At 40.3% G+C, this 20,770-nt stretch overlaps 1 protein-coding gene across 1 annotated transcript in view; it reads left to right on the top strand.

Moving 5' to 3' along the window:
• ZNF804A (zinc finger protein 804A) overlaps positions 1 to 16,747 on the top strand; it is a 262,521-nt gene extending 245,774 nt beyond the window's left edge. The window contains exon 4 of the mRNA XM_032226153.1: positions 13,338 to 16,747. Within this exon, the coding sequence (XP_032082044.1) occupies positions 13,338 to 16,584 (3,247 nt within the window). The 3' untranslated portion in view covers positions 16,585 to 16,747. The remainder of the gene's footprint in view (positions 1 to 13,337) is intronic.
• The last annotated feature ends 4,023 nt before the right edge of the window (positions 16,748 to 20,770 follow it).

The raw sequence follows: 20,770 nt of genomic DNA, 5'->3' as shown, positions 1-20,770 counted from the left end.
AGGAATAGCAATTTTCCCCTTTCTGACATTAGAAACCTTTTGCTGGATCCAAAGCTTTTTCTATATCAACCTCATTGATTATATCCCATCAAGTCATTATTGACTCCTCACAATCACATATGTAGATTTTCTCCATGATGATATATCCCCAATCTGATCTTTCAAGTGTCCCAACAGTGCACCCATTGCAACTGTAACTGAACCATCCATCTTCCTGCTGGTTGACCTTTTCTTCTCCTTCCTTCTACCTTTCCCAGCATTGCAGCATTTTCCAGAGAATTAGAACATATGTGTCCAATATTGGATCATTTGAACCTGGTCATTTGTGCCTCGTGAGAATGCTAGTTTGCTTTGTTGGATGATCCATTGGTTTGTTTCCTTGGCTGCCCATGGTATTCTCAGCAATCTTCTCCAACACCAAAATTCAAAGCTGCTAGTACTGTTCCTGTTCTAGATTTTTAAAATCCAACTTTCACTTCCATTGAGTATTAAGGAAATCCCATGGCTTGCATGATACTGTATGAATAGACCCATCACATCATTGAAATATCTTTTCCAAGTCCTCCATATCTCTTCTATCATGTGCTACTTTACAATATATTTCTTGATTACTTGTTCCTTCACTGTTGGTGGTTGATCCTAAAAGGCAGAAGTAATCCACCACTTATCTTCATCATCAGTTTGAAACCTTATTGTTCTACCTCTTGTCATTAGTTTGATTGTCTTCATATTTAATTTTAATCCCATTTTTTCCCACTGTACTCCCAGCATTTAGTATGAGGGCTTGCAGATCCTTTGCATTTTCAGCTATCAATTTAATGTCATCAACATAGTACAAGTTGTTATCTTTTCTTCCAATTTTAAAGCCAATTTTATCTTCTTCCAATCTGGCTTTTCTTAATGTATATTAAGGATATAGGTTAAATAAAGAAAGGGAACATATTCAGCCTTATCCCATTCCTTTGCCAACCTGGAGCCAGTTTGTGTTCAGTCATATTGTGGCTTCCTGACCTGTATGTACTTTTTTCATGAAGACCATAATGTGATCCAGAACTCTATTCTCTGAGTACATTTTCAATTAGAATTGACTTCTTCCAACCTGTTGGATGTTGTTGTTCTTCAGATTAGCTGGCACAGCTGTTTAGAACTTTAAATGATTCTTCTTTTGTTTGCCATATTTCAGTGGGTATTCCATCAGTTCCTGTAGCCTTTGGACTTGGCAATAATCGAAGTGCTGCTCTGAGCTTGGGTGCTACTCATTTATTAATTAAATCAGTATATGGATAGTAAACATCATCCTCATCACATATCAGGTCTGATTTGGGAGCTTTCTATTACAAACCAATAATTTGGGAAATAATATTTAAGCTTTCATGCCAGATACATCTTTTAGTTTAATCTGTAAAGAGGCATCTACATTGTAGATTATACATGAAATATGGTCTTGGACAGCCCAATAAAACACATATGAGCAATTACTAGTCAGTGGTCTGCTGAAGGCTTGAATATAGTCTGCTATTTTATAGTCAGCTATGTTCATATTTTCCATTTTCTGCCTTCCTACATGTGCAATGTCTCCCATGACTTATTGGGAAAAAGGATGAACAGAATAAGTTTGAGAAATTTAATTCATCTTGGCCTATCTAATTCCTAAGAATCAGGTTCCTGACGTTATGAACTCAGAAAAAGTGTAGCATAAAATGAATAATAGAAATTGCGGAAAACCATCATCCTTATCCCCAGGAATAAAATACAGTGATAATTTACTGCAATCATAGATCAATAGAATGAAAAAAGATAGACTAAATAAATATGTTATCATGAGATGCATAACAAAGAACAGAATCAAGCAGGAACTCTTAAGTATCATTGGGTAAAATACATTTTCTTAGCAAAATAAACAAAAAAAATTTTAAATAGAAAACTACCAATCATTCTTCTAGGTGTAGCTCATAATAAAGGGAAAATCAGACTCTTCTTGTTCAAGTTTTAGAATAAAAGTACATAGTTGACAGCCTGAGTCTGTTTCCACAGGGATAAAAGTTATTTATTATGTGCAATCTTGTTAAATTGACCAATGGGAATTTTAGACTCACTTGCAGTTGTAAGACGAGGACAATCTGTACTCCCATTAATCTCCTGTTAACAAATAGGTGACTATTTTAAGGCCACAATGATCCAAAAACTCATGGGTGAGAGAACCTCAATGTAAGAGCTCTTTTTCATTATCAGACTACAGACTGATAATAGAGTCCAGAGAAACAATATAATTCCTGAACCTATACATGAATATAGGCATGACAAAATTGAGATAACCTTTTCTGAATTTTGGGAACAGTTCGTGCCTCAAACATATATACAAACTCTGTACATTTTTTTCTTCCCCTCCTTTATAAAATAAAAGTGAGAAACTATGCCACTATTTTTAAACAGTTTGTCAAAATTTTACACTGGATTTCTGAGATTCTGGCAGCCATAAATAAAGGGTTTAATGCCACTGATTACAGAATGAAACAGACATATGAATATATGGGCTTCCTTTTCACGTACACTTTCTCTCCTTGCTGCATTTGCTATAAACCCAGAGAGAGTTAATTTGATGTAATACTGGAATGTCAAGCACATCTAACATGGAAATAATTTCACTCCATCTTTTGCTGATTATCAGTGCTCTTTATATGCTCCCTGCAAGTAGTCTTCAAATATCCAAATTGCTTGCCAGTCTGGAATTAGATAAACATAAGGTGATCTTCAAAAACTGGGGAGCCATTATGAAAATGTATGATTAGTCAAATGTTTAATTGCATTAAGTAGCAACACCTACACAAATCAGCCTGTAGTGTAGAAGCTGAACATGGAGGATGTCTTGTGATTGTTGACCTCTGTCATACTTTTAGATCGCACAAGTTTTACAACCATTATTGAGGTGAAGCCACACTGCTTCAACATTCAAACTGCTAATAGCAGAAACCATGACCACTTAGCACCCTCTAAATCATTTGGCTGCCATTTTAATGTCATTTCCTATAGTTTTGAAAGTGCTGCAGCTTTGCCGTCATTATGGAAATATTGAACCTATCACAATCTGGTGGCTATTTTTTCCCCCAGTGATAAAAATGTGATTGGGAAAAATTACACTCCTCTGAAAAACAAGATCCCCCAGCATAGGGAATGCTAGCAAGAAAGAATTGCAACATGAAAATCTAAAGAAAATTCATTTCATAATTTATCCATATCAAATCCACAATTTTCTATGGTAGGTTTAGCACTTTTCTAAAATCAAAATAGATATGAAATCTAGGTTACCAAGTGTGAGGGTCCATGAATTCTTTATCCTTTTAGTAGTTGCTTTTATTTCCACTGATATGGGTATTGTTTGTGCCATTTCAGAGATATGCCAATGACCAGATGCTTGAATTCCTTTGTTCCTAGGCCCACTTCTAAAGTTCTGCCCTTTTAAATTTTTATAAGGCCTTGTAGAAGTAAAAACAAAATCATTGGCTTATGGAAAAGCAGCATTGCCCGGAAGCAGTAAGTGTTGAGGCAGCACTCCAGTGGAAAAAGTTTCTTTATTATACTAGCAAAATGCAGTAGCCATTCATGCCGGCAGAAATATCCATGCACGAAGAGTCAAAGGGGAAAACAATACAAATTCCATTCCTTTTGTACATGTATATTATATTAATTTTACCCATATAATGTCACAGTCATCAATCAAATGATTGGAACTCATGTTGCAATAGCATAGAACTTCTTTCACCATTTTGAGGCAACTCCCCAATCCCACAGATACCTCTGCTCTGTAGGACAGAAGAAGACTACCATGGAGTTTGGGGGGATCATTTTGTCCAAGCCTTCAGAGAAGCAAAGATTCTCTTCAGCATTTGCCTTCAGATTACAGTTGGGTCAATAGTTTTAATTAGCATAACTCTTGTGTCTTTCACATTCACAGTCTCTGGATCTCCTCTGAAGCTAAATTAACAGCAATAGCAATAACACTTAGACTTATATACCACTTCACAGTGCTTTCCAGCCCTCTCTAAGTGGTTTACAGAGTCAGCCTATTGCCCCCAACAATCTGGGTCCTCATTTTACCCACCTTGGAAGGATGGAAGGCTGAGTCAACCTTGAGCCTGGTGAGATTCGATCTGCCAAACTGCTGGCAGCTGGTGATCAGCAGAAGTAGCCTTCTTTTAATCGATTATAGTTTTTCTTCTACACATGGCTTTAATTGTGTTAAATGATCTATTTCCCTCCAAATCAGAAAATGTATCAAAGACATTTACATAGTCAGAACCTAAGTCACTAGAATGGGTGATATCCAGGTCCTTCTTTTAACCTAATACACAGCAAAGATCTGACTCACTAAAAATATTTAGCCTCCTAGAGTTCTGCTAAGCAGCTTAAAACCAGGAATTTAGCTGTAGCAAGTTGCAGCCTGGCTTTTATATTATTTCTTTTTTCTCTTGCTTCTCAAGCCTTTGTAACCTTTAAATAACTCACAGCTAGAGGGCCATATACAACTCCCCATGCTGTGCTAATGATTGTGTTATACTTAATGGTATATTTATTAATGGGGGTACTTCAGAGAGGGGTGAAGGACAGTGGATCAACTTATGTGTATACATATCTGAAATTGTAAGCTGGATCCCCAGGGTACAGTATACATTTAGACGCTGCTATAAATGTTTTAGAACTGCAGTTAAAGAGTCCTACACACTACATCGGAGAAAATGCAAGCCTGGCTGGTAGAGGGTTGCGGTGGCTCTTAAAGCAACTGTTCCAAATGACAACAGGGGGGTTCAATGCTCCTATTCTCACAACAATTTTGGCATCTAGTAGGAATGTGTTTAAAGGTCATTTTAAAATTGCTACCGCACCATGCATTAAAAAAGTAGTTGAAAACATTGGAGAGTGGGCTGCTATGATGCTTCTAATTCAGCTGTGATTGCTTCCTGGGAAATCATCATCCACAGCAAGACTTCTTCTGAAAGGGCTTAGAGAGCCCCCCATCACAACCTGAGAGCGGGAGAAAACCATACAGTGGGAAGGAACCATTTACCCATCAAACCCAACTCCATGCTAGGAGCAGAAATCCAAATTAAACATCCATGATAGCTTCTGCTAGAATAGATGCAGTGAAAGGGGGGGTGCCACAACCTCTCTAGATAATTGGTTCTATTGCTAAATTCTCTTACCATCGAAAAGTACCCTCCGCTTTCTAATAAGTTAAAGTTTGACTTCCTGCAACTTAAATCTATTATTCCTCATACTGCATTCCAGAATGAACAGACCTTGACCTTCTGTGAAACATCCTTGCGGATATTTTAAGAACACTGTCAAAGCTTCTCTTACACGACTCAAAGCTCAACATTGCCTTTTCCTTCAAATCATTATGTTCTACCCTCTATCCATCCGAGTTGGATTGCTATAAGCTGAACCCAGCTTATCTGAATCTTTATTAAAGTGTGCTGACAAGGATTGGATCCTTATGTTGTGATGAGTCTGACCCATATAGAATCATGCTCCCCATGATTTGGAAATTATATTGAGGCAGCCTAAAGTTACATTAGGAAACTGGTGGCTCAGTGGCTAAGATGCTGAGCTTGTCAATCAGAAAGGTCAGCAGTTTGGCAGTTTGAATCCCTAGCGCCCTGTAACGGAGTAAGCTCCCATTACTTGTCCCAGCTTCTGCCAACCTAGCAGTTCAAAAGCATGTAAAAATGCAAGTAGAAATATAGGGACCACTTTTGGTAGGAAGGTAATAGCATTCTGTGCACCTTCAGCATTTAGTCATGCCTGCCACATGACCACAGAGACGTCTTTGGATAGCGCTGGCTCTTCGGCTTTGAAACGGAGATGAGCACCACCTTGTAGAGTTGGGAACAACAAGAACCTATGTGCGAGGGAAATCTTTAAAGTTACATTTGCCTTTTGGAAGCCATAAAAAATGGTGAGCAAGTAAAATACCAAGAACCTTTTCACGGATATTCTCCATCATATATTTGCCCAGTTGATACTTTCCCAAAGTGAAGAACTTTTATTTGTCTTGATTATATTCCTCTAATCTATCATGATCAATTAAAACTTTCTGAATTAGTAGATCTCTACCTGTTATTTTAGCTTTCTAATCCAATTATAAACCTTCTGCAAATCTAATGAGTATTTCTTTCACCTCTTTCTCAAACCCACTAATGAAATTGCAAAAGAGCATTGGGTTGAGGACCAAACTATCCCAGTCCTCCTTTTAATAAATCCCATCTATTTGCTCTATTCTAATTGTGAAAATCCTATCTCTAGATCTCAATTATTAAAGTATATTTCTTTCCTGTAATTGTAAAAGTTAATTATGTTCATCATTTTTTAAAAAAAATGTATACAGAAATCCTCATGAATAAGTGTTCTTCCTTATGTTTATGTCACTTTCTTTGAGAGGGTACAAGTCCCCATCCAGTTTATATTGAGGGCACCATTCAAGCTGCTTCTGGGTTGAAAGTATTAACTGTTGACAGAATAACATAAAAACATAATAAGAGTTGAAAGGGACCATGGTGGTCTTCTAGCCCAACCTACTACTTCAGCAGGTGATACTATACCATTCTACACAAGTGGCTGTCCAGTCTTAAAAGTCTCCATTGATGGAGCACCATTATCATTGCATTATCATTGTAATGGGGACACTTGTGGGGCCTCATTTCATGTCCCATCAAAGAATTGGAGTGAATGAAGGGAGCTCATTCTGCTATACAGCAACACTCAGGTCTCGAACATGGGCTTGTTAATCTCCAACCCAGCAGCATGACCATTGGAGCCACCATGCTCCTAGAGTATAAGTCATTATTGGATACAATTTCATCCGAGTTTTTTTCTCCACCCTATGCTCCTGAGGAACTCAACAATATCACTCATTCTGCAACCAAACATTATTGCTATTCCTTTTGAAATGCAATAGTTCCATGACATTAATTTACCATCCATAAAATACTGATCATGATCCTGGAAACCCACTCTTTCCCATGGACATCATTTTGACAGGCAGTCAATCGTTTTCTATATTCTTCTTTCCTTGTCCAGTCCTCTTTTCACAGATTGAAAAGATGAATGAGAATACCATTTGAGCTCATGAGTTTTGTAGCTTCTGTCCCCTAGTTTCGAAGCTGCCTCTAATTGGTCTTGGCAGTATCATTTCAGATCCAAAAGTCAAATTCAAGACAAATTCTACCTTTCTCTGACACAAAAAGCCTACGGAAAATGCTCAATTGTTATTCTGTCCTTGTAGCTGGCAGATACTGTAATTGGCTCGTTCATTTGCCCAGATAGCTAGTAGTTAAATGTAGACTGGAATCACAGTGCATTTTCCATAAAAGATGGTTACATTAGACCAAATGAAAGATTCAACAACTATATAGGGGCTCAGTTCTCCAGGAAACAGAATTTTTGCATGGAAAGAAATGTGACCTAATTAATGAGGTTGAGTGGAATACTTGAATATTTTTGCAGCAGACTTCTCTGTGTGGTAAAAGTTTTATTAGATCCATGTTGTTATATTTCTTTTCTTGAAATTGTAATTGTCTTTTCCACAATAAATATTAATGCATATTATTTATATCAAAATCCCTCAAGCCACCACAGTAAACAGCATGGGTTCTTGGTGAGGAATGTAGAATGCTACTAAAGCTAGCATAAAATGTCAAGCAGTTGCATACATTGATCTGTGTTCAAGAATCTTTGGTAATGTTTAATGCTGGGGTAATCTTAAAAGTTAAAGAAATTAAGAGGAAAAAAACGTTAGAGAATGGTTCCTATATGCAGCTTTTATCTAACAAAAATTCCGATGTTGATCAGGGTTTTAAAGTGAATCATCAGTGGACAATTACCAAGATCCATAGCTCAAGAAGGCTTTAAGTGCGATCCTCTTAGCTATTGGTACTCCTCAATCTGACTAGTGTCCCTAGGAATCATGAGGGAAAGGAAAGCAAGGTGCAATCCATTCATTCTCATTCAATGTCCTTTTCTACAATTTATTGGCGCCTAGGTTGTGTGGAGTATGGTTCTAAGAATTCTAGTTCATTATGAGTTATCTTAATATATTTGCAGACCATCAAAATAGGAAATGCTGGCTAAGTGCAGGCAGTGAAGAGCCGAGGTGGCGCAGTGGTTAGAGTACAGTACTGCAGCCACTTCAGCTGACTGTTATCTGCAGTTCAGCAGTTCAAATCTCACCGGCTCAGGGTTGACTCAGCCTTCCATCCTTCCGAGGTGGGTAAAATGAGGACCCAGACTGTGGGGGCAATATGCTGACTCTGTAAATGGCTTAGATAGGGCTGAAAGCCCTATGAAGCGGTATATAAGTCTAAATGCTATTGCTATTGCTATTGCTAGTTACAGATATTGCTCTCGGAGGAAAAGGACAAGTCAGTGGAAGAAGGGAATAGAAAGGAGGAAGACATGATCCAGGGGTGGACTGCTACGGGTTTGCCCTGGTTTGGGACAACTCATAGTTAATGTTATGGCCAGTTCAGAGAACCTCCAAATCCTACTCCTGGCTGGCCCCTCTGACTCCACCACACCCTTTCCAGGATTCACGGGCCCTGCACTTACCTCATGTCCAAAGCGGGCTGTGTGGAGGCTCAGGGAGCGGGGAAATGAACCTCCCAAAAGGCCTCCGGAGCCCAGGGGAGGCAGTTTTCACCGTCCCAGAGGCTCGGGAAAAGCCTCCAGAGCCTGGGGAAGGTGAAAATGCCACCCACTGTGGTGCAGGAGGCCAACTAGGCCATGCCTATCCAGCAACGGGACAGAGAACCTATTGCTGATATTTTTGAAGCCCACCCCTGAGGTGATCCCAATGAGAGAAGCGATAGCCATTGAAAACATCTTTGCTCAAAAATGTCCAGGTTCTGGAAACTACTACTGGGCAGAGAAACACTTCTGCATTTATTTTTACCACTTTTTATGCCATCACAACAAAAGGCAATTATTACAAAAGGGGAGAGAATTTCAGTAAGTATGGGGCCGAGATGGAATTCTCACAGGTAACATATGGTAATTTTACAGTTGCATTCATACTACTTTCTGTCATTTCCAAGGGAAAATGTCCTAAGGGAATTCCTCCCGTTGAGATTTCTCAGTGGCAGTGCTGCTGTTATTGGAAAGGGGAATATATATCCTTGAAAAATCATTGGTGGAACTTTTTTTCCCCTTGGAGAAATTGTCCACTTAGCCAGCATTATTTGATGGGGAATTCAGAACCACAACAAGTGAAGAGGAAGTGAAATAGGAACATGGGGATCTTTGAAGACAGCTGGCGAGCCTGTGGAACTGATTTGTTGCATTAAATGAGAGTTGTTTAGCTAATGGAACGAAGCTGTATGTTTCAATTTGGGTGAATGGGTTGTGTGTTGCTTGCTTGCTTGCTAGGCATATGGTCTGAGGATGATGGGCTTATGGTTGCAGCAGATTCAGTGATCATATGGTCTAAGGTTGATTGGAGTATTAGAAATGCAGACACCACGTTGGTTTGTGATTGGTGTGCAGATTGCATGGTGACTTGCCTGCCTGGTATGAAGGTTGTGAAATTCTGTCTAGTTAAGCTGTTTGATAGTGTTGGGGAAGACTGTGTGTGACACCAAGATGCTACTGACATAATCTATGTTGGCACCAATAATATTGGGAAACGAAAGTAGTCAACCCAGGAAGCCAAATTCACATCGAAGCCCAAGATCATTAGGAATAGAACTGAAAATAAAGTGCCGAAACTGCAATGCTACCTATGGTGCCTTTGCATCTGTTTGGTTCTGGTTAAAACACTTGGAAAAAAATAAAATAGAATTGTGGAAAATGGACAAAAGAGCAACCAAAATGAAAAGAGGACGCAATTACTTTCTGTATAAGAAAAGGCTAGTGTGTTTCGGACTCCTTCACTTGGAGAAACAGTGATAGATAAGAGAAATGGTTAATATGGATTGAATCATGCAATGCCTGGGAAAAAAAGGATTAGGAAAAAAAAAAACTTTTCTCCTTCTTTATAAACACAAGAGACAGGTGCCATCCAATGAAGGAGACTGAAAATAGATACAAGAAAACATCTCTTAGAACAAATACCATATTTTTTTGGAGTATAAGACACATCTTTCCCCCCAAAAAACAACAGGGTGAAAAACTGGGTGCGTCTTATACACTGAATACAGCATTTTTGGCTTCCTGAAATCCCACCCTGCACATCCTGTTTTTCGCAAAAAATGATGCACAGAGGCTTTGGGAGGCCTGCAAAGTGCTCCCGGGGGGCGGGGAGGGCAAAAATGAGCTAAAATGGACCCATTTTTCATTTTAAAAAATGGGGGTGTTTTGCCCTCCCAAGCTCCCAGGAGCACTCTGCAGGCCTCCCAAACCCTCTGCATGCCTTATTTTTGTGAAAAATGGGCATATTTTTCACCTTCCAAACCCACCACAATTCATGTTTTTCTCTCTGGCAACTCTGCATGGATTTGGGAGGCCTGCAGAGTGTTCCTGGCCAGGGAGGGCAAAAATGAGTGAAAATGGGCCCTTTTTTCATAAAAATGGGAGTGTTTTTGCCCTCCCAAGCTCCCAGGAGCACTCTACAGGTCTCCCAAACCCTCTGCATGCCCCATTTTTTGCCAAAAGTGCCCATTTTGTGAAAAACAAGCGCATTCTTTTGCTCATTTTTGCCCTCCCCAGCCCCCAGGAGCACTCTACAGGCTTTCCAAATCCTCTGCATGTCCTAATGAGCCGAGGTGGCGCAGTGGTTAGGGTGCAGTACTGCCGGCCACTTTAGCTGACTGTGATCTGCAGTTCAGCGGTTCAAATCTCACCGGCTCAAGGTCGACTCAGCCTTCCATCCTTCTGAGGTGGGTGAAATGAGGACCCGGACTGTGGGGGCAAGTTGCTGACTCAATTTGCTAAAAAAAAATTGTAAACCGCTTAGAGAGAGCTGAAAGCCCTATGAAGCGGTATGTAAGTCTAAATAATAATAATAATAATAATAATAATAATAATAATAATAATAACAACAACAACAACAACAACAACAACAACAACAACTATCCCCCCCCCCCACAAGTCATGTTTTTGCCCTCTCTGGCCCCCAAGAGCACTTTGCAAGCCTCCCAAACTCTGCATGGATTTGGGAGGCCTGCAGAGTGCTCCTGGGGGACAGAGAGGGCAAAACCTTATTTTAAAAATTTACCTCTTCAAAATCTTGGTGTGTCTTATACTCTGGTGGGTCTTATAGTCCAAAAGATACAGTAATTTGTGGAAATCATTTCAACCCTGCAGAGGGATGGCCAATTAAAAGGGGATTGGATAAATTCATGGAGGATAGATTCCTAATTGCTTATTAATCTTGAAGTCTCAGGGTTATTTGAGGCTGAAGGAAACCTCGCTTCCAAATACCAGCGCAGGGAGACAATGATGGCAGAGAGGTAGGATTCCATCTCCAACTTGAAAGCAGCATCAAATAAGCCCCTTTGAGAAACAAAATTCTGAATAAATGGCCTGTTTGGCCTGTCACAGCAGGGCTGCTCTTATGTTCTTATCCACTGCTCTGTCCCCAGCTTCTTTGTCTACAAAAGTTGAAAAGCAATTTGTGCTCAGTTGTATGAAGAATTAACGCTGCTGGTGACAAAAGTTATAAATTGCTAGTAAATATTCCGTCAAAGTCTAAGAAAGTTTGGATATAACACTGTCTTTAGAATTTTTTTAAAAAAATTCAATATAGGTAATCCTCCACTTATGACCACAACTGACACTGGAATTTCCATCACCAAGTGATGCAGTCATAAAATGTGATGTCACTTAGCAGCGGCAGCCCGCCCACTCCCCATTGCTATCATTAAGCAAATTCCATAGGTCATTAACAGAGGACTCATGCTAAGTTAAGCCATTTGAGGCTTAGTCCCTTCCAGCCTCAAACTAAGATAAGTTAAGGGATTGCCTCTGACTGCATCCACCCACACATTTCCCCTCCCCTTCTGTGCCCTTTTGACCGTCTGAATCTTTATTTGCAGAGAGGCAACCAATCTCAGAATTGCGCTTCTTGTGGCTTATGGGCTTCTTGGCATGCCACGGCTCTGAGGTTTGGCAAGAAGGCCATAAGCTGCAGCATAGCACAAAGTTGCAACTGCCTGTAGAAGCCTCAGCCCCCCACTCCAGCCATGCAAGGGACTACAAAGCCACCATGCCCTGGGAGGTCCCAACAGCACAGCCCAAAGCCATAGCAGCCCCAACAGTGTGGAAGATAGCTGCAACATCGCAGGAAGAACAAATAACATAGTGCGAAGCCACAAAACCCCAGGAAACTCTAACTGCATGGTGCAAACAGCAGCTCAACTGCCCACACTGCCCTATGCCCCCAGACCCCTGCCACCCCACATTCCACCCTTCTCCATTTTTTTTCTTGTTCCTGCTGCTGCCTTTGTTGCTCCTGCCCTGGTGGTTGCTGAGCACATGAGGCCATCTTACCCAGGTTTCATGAGGAATCCATCATATGCAACCTTGGGAAGAAAGCTTCATGCAGCCAACAGTTGCCCAACAAAGTGTCAGTTCAGGCATGCTTGGTCAATAGCAGGAGCAAGAAGATAGAAATGATCAACTAGGGTGGCAGGGATGGCAGAGTACAGGAGGTTGAAAAGGCATAGATGAGAGGGACCAGGGGTGGGTTTCAACCGGTTCGCGGTGGTCCCTGTGAACCGGTTGGTCGGCGAACCCGTAAGTAAGTAACTTCCGGGAACGGCGAAGGGCCCACCCGCCCGCCCGCACTCCTTACCCGGTTTTGATGAGTTCTGCGCTTCCACGCATGCGCAGGATGCATACAGCGCCTGCGCGATCCTCCAGGAGTAGCTGGAGCATCGCAGAGACGCTAGTACGCATGCGTGCGCCGCACGCATGCACGAGGACGCCGCCGGCCCCGTTCCAACTGAACCGGTTGGAACGGGACGAGAAATCCACCCCTGAGGGGGACATAGGTAGTGTGTTAAAATGCCCCTCTGGTCCTAAGTGCAAGTAGGCTGCCAAGGACCCGATTTTTAGTTATGGCACTATGGGGGTGCTGCAACAGCTATAACTTTAGCAATCAATCTTTATTCAGCCCTACCATCCTTTCACACAGTCATTGAACAAATGGTTGTAAATCAAGAATTACCTATATATGAATACAGTTTTTGACTCTAAATTGTCAGGATTATGTTGACTTTTGTTTTTTAAAAAAACCTTTACATTGCAAAAGAAAACATTATTGCTGCATTGCTAGTTGAGCATTTCTGCTGCATTTGAATTCAGTATGATTTGCACTGACAGAAAAGTTTTGTTTTGTTTTGTTTCAGTGCTCCGGGAAGTGGTCCCATGTTCAGATCCACCACGGTTATGGTCCGAGATAATTTTAATGAAATTCCTCAATGCGGTCTCATTGACTCTGCCAAAAAGGAACAAGACTTCAACTTTGCCCTGCTGCACAGTTCGAAGACTGCTAGCAACGTTTCATCTGTCGCACCACTGATTCCTGAAACTCCAGCTAACAGTGGACCAGACATTAAACTTGGAGATCAAGTTCAGGGATTCCATGGACATAAAGTAGGGTTTTCTTTTGCATTTCCAAAAAAAGCATCCATCAAACTAGAATCATCAGCTGCTGCTTTCTATGAATATAATGATGAAACATCAGCTGAACATGGACTTAGTCGAAGAAGCCGGTTTGTTCCTGGGCCGGGGAATCTTCCAGTCTCATCAGCAGAAGAAATAGCCTTGTGTTTTGATGAGAAACCTATTTCCATTATTCCACTGATGGAGAAACATGATGTTGACGATACAGAATCAACTCCAGCACAAGATTCAAATGGACCACGCACTGAAGGGAATGGGATACAGCATTTCCCAGAATTGAGACACCCTGTTCCTCATTTAAAAGGGCCTGGATTTGTTGATTCGGACAGCTGTGGCACTGAGGTAGATTCTGCAGCATTACCTGATGAAATGCTAACCAAAGGAGCTTTGGTGAGCCAAACCCTACCTGTGGAAGGCAACAGTAATGAATCCACAGGAAATGAATGTGTAGTTCTACCTGTGAATGAAGAACATTTATCACAGCACAATACCCAAGAAGAAAATGATTCAAACATTAGCAATGATTCAGTCACTTCTGAAATTGAAATTAAAGAATGCACACCTGATGGACCAATTCCAACTAATTCTGAAGGGGAAATTAGAACTATGCCTAATAAACAAATTCCATCAAAAAGGCTTTGTGAGCCATTTGTTCCTGTACTTAACAAGCATGGATACACCATCCTTCAGTGGCCATGTGAAATGTTACTTTACACAAACACAGAGCCATCTATTTCATACAGTTGTAACCCTTTATGTTTTGACTTCCGGTCATCAAAATCAAGTGAATCCCTGGAAAAAAATAAACAGCAAAATATTCCTAATTCAACCCCGAAGGTTGAGTCTAGCCAGGATTCTGACTGCAATCATCCAAATGAATCTCTTTCAGAGAATAGTGTTTGTGCAGCTGTGGCACCAATTTCTTCAACAGAGAGCTGTAATCTTGAGAAAAAACAAGATGAATTACCCTTAGATCCTTCACAGTCAACTGGGAAAAATGAAACACTTCAAAACATTCTCAAGTCTGCCGATGAACAAGAAAGCAAAGGCTGGAACAAAAGGAGACATGAAAAAAGATTTTATAGGAATAGGAAAAGGAAAAGGAGGAGAAAGCAGTGCTATCACCATTATGAGGACATGACTGAGCTCACTGCTAAAATTTCTCCGGTAGCCAACCAGCAAAATAACTTTATTGAAATGGATAAACATCAGAAGCTTCACAGTACCTTGGAACAAGGCATACATGAAAGTCAGTTAGGAGATTCAGTTTTGGAACAATTAGAGGAAACAGACAAAATTCCTGAGAAGGAGGACAATGACTATCCTAGGACTATATCTATAATTACACATGTCCATAGGAATCAAAGTCCCCAGACAATTTGCAACACAAATGACAATAGGAACTGTTGCATTAATTCTAACCATTTATGGACAAAGAGCAAACCAATCTCTTACAGACAATCAAATAAAGCGGGATCTAATTCTGGAAGCTGCAATTCAGTTTATTCTAGACCATTTTGTAATTGGACTACTACAAGACAATGCAGTAGCCCAGAGCATAAACATTTAAGCCATTATCAGGATAAAAAATGCACAAATCAGTCACAACCCATAAAAAGAGCCTACAATTCTGTCATTGATGAACCAGAAAGATCCCACAGGAAGCGAAGATACCATACCCACTCTTATTCTTCAGATGAAAGTTCAGCAGCACAAACATGTTTTTCAGAAGAGAATGTCAGGCAGCTAAGCAAACTAGAAGTCGCTTGTAAGCCGAAACGGAAACGGAGGAGAAAAAGAATCAGGATTCATGATATATTTATAGAGAGGAGACCAGAAAAGAATATAGGGGTTAGTTCACCAACAGAAGTTGTGAAGTTTGAGGATTCCCCCAATACATTAACTGAAGAAAATCCAGAGCAAACAAGTTCCCATTCCAGTACAGATTATGCAAAAAGCATAGAAAATAAAATGCAGCCAGTCGGAAGTCAAACAGATTCACCATCGGACCATCTAGTTTCATCAGAAAATATCCAAGACTCAAACTGTTCCATCTTGGAGCCTACTCCTTGCCTGGAAGAATCCACACTTTCTGTTTCTCCTGTGATTGAACATAGCATTTCAGCAACAGGGAAATCCAAGGATATGCCGGAAGGACAAAAACAGCAAAATGAGAATGCCCCTGAAATCCAGGCTCCCCTTAAAACGTCCACCTTTGAAAGAAATCCAAACCAATCTCCCCCTAAAGGCTTTCTGTGTCCTAATGAAGTTGCTGAGGCTGCACCACAGGAGAAGCGAAACCCATCGGCCAACGAGTGGCTGAGGTACGCCCCGGATATATTGAACAGTATGCCTCCTTTGCACTTGAAGGAAACTCACATGAACAGCCATGCTTTCTTAACCACAGAACAGATCCTGGCTCCGTTCACCTTCCCTGAACATGCTCTGCTCTTGCCCAACGAAAACCATGACAAATTCAAGGACCTGCAGCTGGAGGCCTACCACCAGATCATCCAGCAAAACATGCTGGCGAGTAAGATGAAGCTGACCTTTCCTCCAGCTGGACTCCAACCTTCCGGTGCTCCTCTCCCGCCCCTCCCCTTGCAACAGCAGCCTCTCTGTTCTACTTCTGTCACCATGATCCACCACACTGTTCTTCAGCAGCATGCGGCGGCGGCGGCAGCTGCCGCTGCTGCCGCCACAGCAAGTACGTTTAAGGTCCTTCAGCCTCACCAACAATTTCTTTCCCAGGTCCCAGCTCTTTCGCGAGTTCCTTTACCTCATTTGTCCCTCGGGCCGAGGCTATGCCCTACAGGCCACACAGCCATGGTTGGGCCACACCAAGTGCCAGTCATCCCAGCATCGATTCTCCACTCAAGCCATTTGGCTTTTCCTCCTTTGCCGCACACTCTGTTTCCATCCCTCCTGTCCCCTCACCCTGCTGTCATTCCATTGCAGCCCCTCTTTTAGAACCCTCTGAACAGTTTAAATGAAAGAGGAAGTCTTAACATTGAAGGAACACCAAGAGTGTTGATCCAAATCCAGGAGAAATCCCTCTACGAGTAGCCTGAACCTGGAAGGTTATTGAAGCCTCTGGACTGGGAATTTATTTGCTATTGGGTTAACAATGCAAATATTGATGTGTAAAGTGCAGATTCATAATAAAGTTAAAGCACTGAATAGTCTTTATGTAGATATAGATATAAATGTATGTATGTATGAAGATCATGATTTAAAATATGTTAACATGTATATAAACTATATTTATAGTACTGTAAGTTATGTTGTAAAGTATGCACCTTGTTTTTTTAAATATATTTGTGTATTTGCACCTAAGTAATGTTTAGACAAAGCCGATGCACTATGTTTTGTACAACATTCCTTATAAACATAAATATAGTGAGAAAATTTCTCCTGCAATAATCTTCATTTGTTATGAATTTAAATTTGTGTGCTTTTTTTTTAAAAAAAAGCATTGACTCTCAGCCTTACATATACTTTTTTCTACCATTTAAATAGTAGTTTCTTCCAATTTTGGATAATCAAAGTTCCAAGCATACTGTGATTTATCATTAAGGCCAGGAAGTAAAATCCTTAAGGGGAGCAATGTTATTGAACGGAAGACAAAGGGTAATTGATCTGATTGTATTAGCAGCTTGATGTTGTGGATTGAGACAATATTGCCCAATTTGTGGTATGCCTGAGTGGCTAATTTGGAAAAAAATATCTAGAGGAAAGCAGGAGAGAGGAGAGAGGGAGAGGGAGGGATAGAGGGAGAGGGAGAGGGAGGGAGAGGGAGGGAGGGAGGGAGGGAGGGAGAGCGAGAGGGAGAGAGGGAGAGAGGGAGGGAGAGAGGGAGAGAGGGAGAGAGGGAGAGAGAGAGAGAGAGAGAGAGAGAGAGAGAGAGAGAGATCTTTGTACACAGAATTATTCCAAAATCCAGTTCTAGTCAAGCTGTTACTTCTCTGATTTTTCTAACTCTTCTTTGGCATGGTTGTTTAAAAAATCTCCAAAGCCAGAATGAGAGATCAAATAATCCAATATAGTCTTCCCATTATTGCCTGCCTCAAGCAGTCTGTCACAGCCACAGGAACTGCTGTTTATTCCATCTTCTTTATACTTCATACTCATGCTGAAAATAGGTAAACTTCCTGCTAATTCCATCAACGCAATCCACACTTATCAGAAGCAGGTTCAGCATGGGAATTCAACAAAGGTCAGTTATCCCACCTTAAACATTTAGAAATATTTAGAAGTGAACCACTTTGCTATGATCCCCCCCCCTACCAATAATAAATGAGGAATGGACTGTGATCTCGATGGTAAATGGTGGATGCGTATTCCTAAAGGTTATAGTGCTGGCAGTGGTGGGATTCAAATAATTTAACAACCAGTTCTTTGCCCTAATGATTTCTTCCAAACTGCTCAGAAAGTTAACAACCAGTTCTCCTGAAGGGGTGCAAACTGGCTGAATCCCAGTACTAGTGCTGGGTAGAAAAATCATGAGACAGTAATCAGCTTTTAAGTCTAAAAATATGAAGTCTTTCTCTTGTTGTGCCTGTTTTCTGGTAACTATTTTTTTTTTCAAATAATAATACAAAAACAGTTTGTCATTGTTTTATTTTCTAGGATTTTTTTACATTAACTGTCTAGTCTAATATTCTTCATGCTCTCCCATCCAAATGCTCCCTTGTTCCAAGACTTCTTAGTTGGTCAACATTGCTCCAAATTAGCTATTTAAGGTAGGATTTTGAATAAGTAGGTACAAAATCTTTTCTATTTAAGATGGCTTTATGGACAGAAATGGTTTAGGCATTTTTTAGACTTCAAGTCTTAGAATTTCTCAGCCAGCCTGCCAGTGCTTAAAGTTGTCAAGTTTGGAGAACACTGGTTCAGATAAATAAAAGGAACTGTCCAAAAAATAACAGTTGAGCAAGGCATATTGAATTACTCTCAAACAGTAATTTGAGTAGAGAGAAGAAAATATTGTACAATAGAGTACTATATAGTACATATTGAATCATGGTGGCAGCATTTGAAACAAACTACAGTGACGTCAAAATGCCAGGTAACATAATCACAAGTTATATCCATGCCACAACATCTGACACAAGTATGTAAGTCATGATATTTGCATGGCAATGTCATCACAAATATGTCATTTGCCTCCCATTCTCCTGTGCAAGCATCAATGGGCACCAGCACAATTGTTGTTATGCAAAAAGAGAAGAAGAAACAGTGTCTGTTCATATAAAGTTCCTTAATTACTTCATTATTTACAATATAATTACTTTGAACTCTCTTTCCAGAGGAACACCTGGTGAGAAATCTAGACCCAATTTGATCAACAACAGGTAGAATCCAATGCCACTAGTGATGCTGCCTGGAACTGATGAAAGTTAAGCTGCAAAGCCTCTGGAGACCTGTCTTAAATATAGATGCAGTACTTTTTATTAACATTTTTTTGAACATTGATCTTGAGCTTGCCAGCAACTGTGCACAAGGAAACATAGAGAAATAAAATGATGTGTGTAAGAACCAAACCTTAACTTTGCATTCAAGAATGCTACAGTATTGCAAGAATAGTATCATCCTTACACTTGAGACTGATCCTTAAACAGTCACAACCTTTACAACATAGAATTAGAACTTAGATCTTACATCTAATTTTTTCACACTGCCACTGTTACATTCAAAACAGATAATCTCTTGTTTTGTCTCTAGTATTCCTCCTACTTTGTTTGTGTTACATTTATTCATTTCTTTTAAATACCAAAAAGTGATGCTTGGAATGACTAATAATCAGCTAAGACTAAAATGACAAGTTATAATCAAAGCGTTTAAACACCAAAATGAAAAGGACTTTGCTACTATTCAACACAATACTTGTTTGCCTTGCAGGTCAGGATGATACAACATGATGGGTTTCTTAGGGGTGTTTTTTTTTTAAAATTCCATCCAAAGTTGTTAATGGAGGTAGAACTGAGAACAAAAGTGATAGTCTAGAAGTATCACATTTTCATATTGCAGTTTGGCCTCTGGGTGTCAAAAGTCTCCTTTCCCCGGTGGCTTTCTGTGAATATCTTGCCAACAGTCATGAGAATATGTAATTGGGCCAAGAATGAGATATTCAAATAATTGATTAAATAGTTTGTTAGTAAGTCAAGTAATAAACCAAAGTATCATTTTTAATTTGCAAATGTGCTTATTTCTTGATATTCAATGTGCTTGTTTCCTGATATTCTGTAGGTTGCAACCCTATGCAGTTTCTTCCATCAGCGCTGAAATATAAACTGCATTCTCTGAAAAGTATAACCAGTTTTTCCAGTATTTGTTATATTGGATGTTAGTTTAGTTGAACTGTACCCACTTTGAGAGTGGTCCCAAAGATCTATTTAGATAGGATGTGGATTTACAGGATCCATAGCCTCCTGATTCCCAAGAATGGACCGATACATATTTTAGCCATGGTTGGTTATCCATTTCTTCCCTCCCTCCCTTCCTCCCTCCCTCACAAAATGGGAAAATGGAAATGCTGCTCTTCTGCCAAGTGTGGACATTCTGGCAGTTCAAATGTATATAAGGCTTTATTGCATGCTAAAGCTCTCTACAAGAATCTGAGCTGCTAATAGTCAAATCAAATTGGCAGTAGATAAGAGTAAATGGAATTCAAGGTGGGCTGGACTTTGATCTTTTGTGGGCACAGAGGAAATCAAAACTGCTGATGTGTTTGACTCCTCCCTCAGGCTCAGTCTGGTCCTCTCCTACATCTTCCTTCTTTTCCACTTTGCAGGATTTATGTTAGCAGAGCTTTGGACCAGGGATGGGTTGCTGCCAGCATTACTGCCAGTTCAGGGCACAAAAAATGCACTCCGCGCGCATATGCATTTGCACCTAAAAAGGTCTGCAGATGCGCACAACATTAGAAAAGGAAAAAAAATACATTTTTGCAATGAAGATTGTTCTGCCCACGTGCAGAAACAAAAATCAAATGGCAGCACTGATAATAGAAATGGTTCAGGGGTGTGCCAGGCCGAATTGCTACCTACTTGGCTGAACCAGGCCAACCCTATAGGAACCCACCTTTGCTTTTGACCTGCAGGATGTTTGTTTTCATCATTCTAACTATTTGCTACTATTTGTAACTATTTGAGCC

Source organism: Thamnophis elegans, chromosome 1, assembly GCF_009769535.1.
Source record: "Thamnophis elegans isolate rThaEle1 chromosome 1, rThaEle1.pri, whole genome shotgun sequence".
NCBI lineage: Eukaryota > Metazoa > Chordata > Lepidosauria > Squamata > Colubridae > Thamnophis > Thamnophis elegans.
The sequence above is the reverse complement of the archived record's forward strand: the minus strand, read 5'-3'. Positions and strand labels throughout refer to the sequence as shown.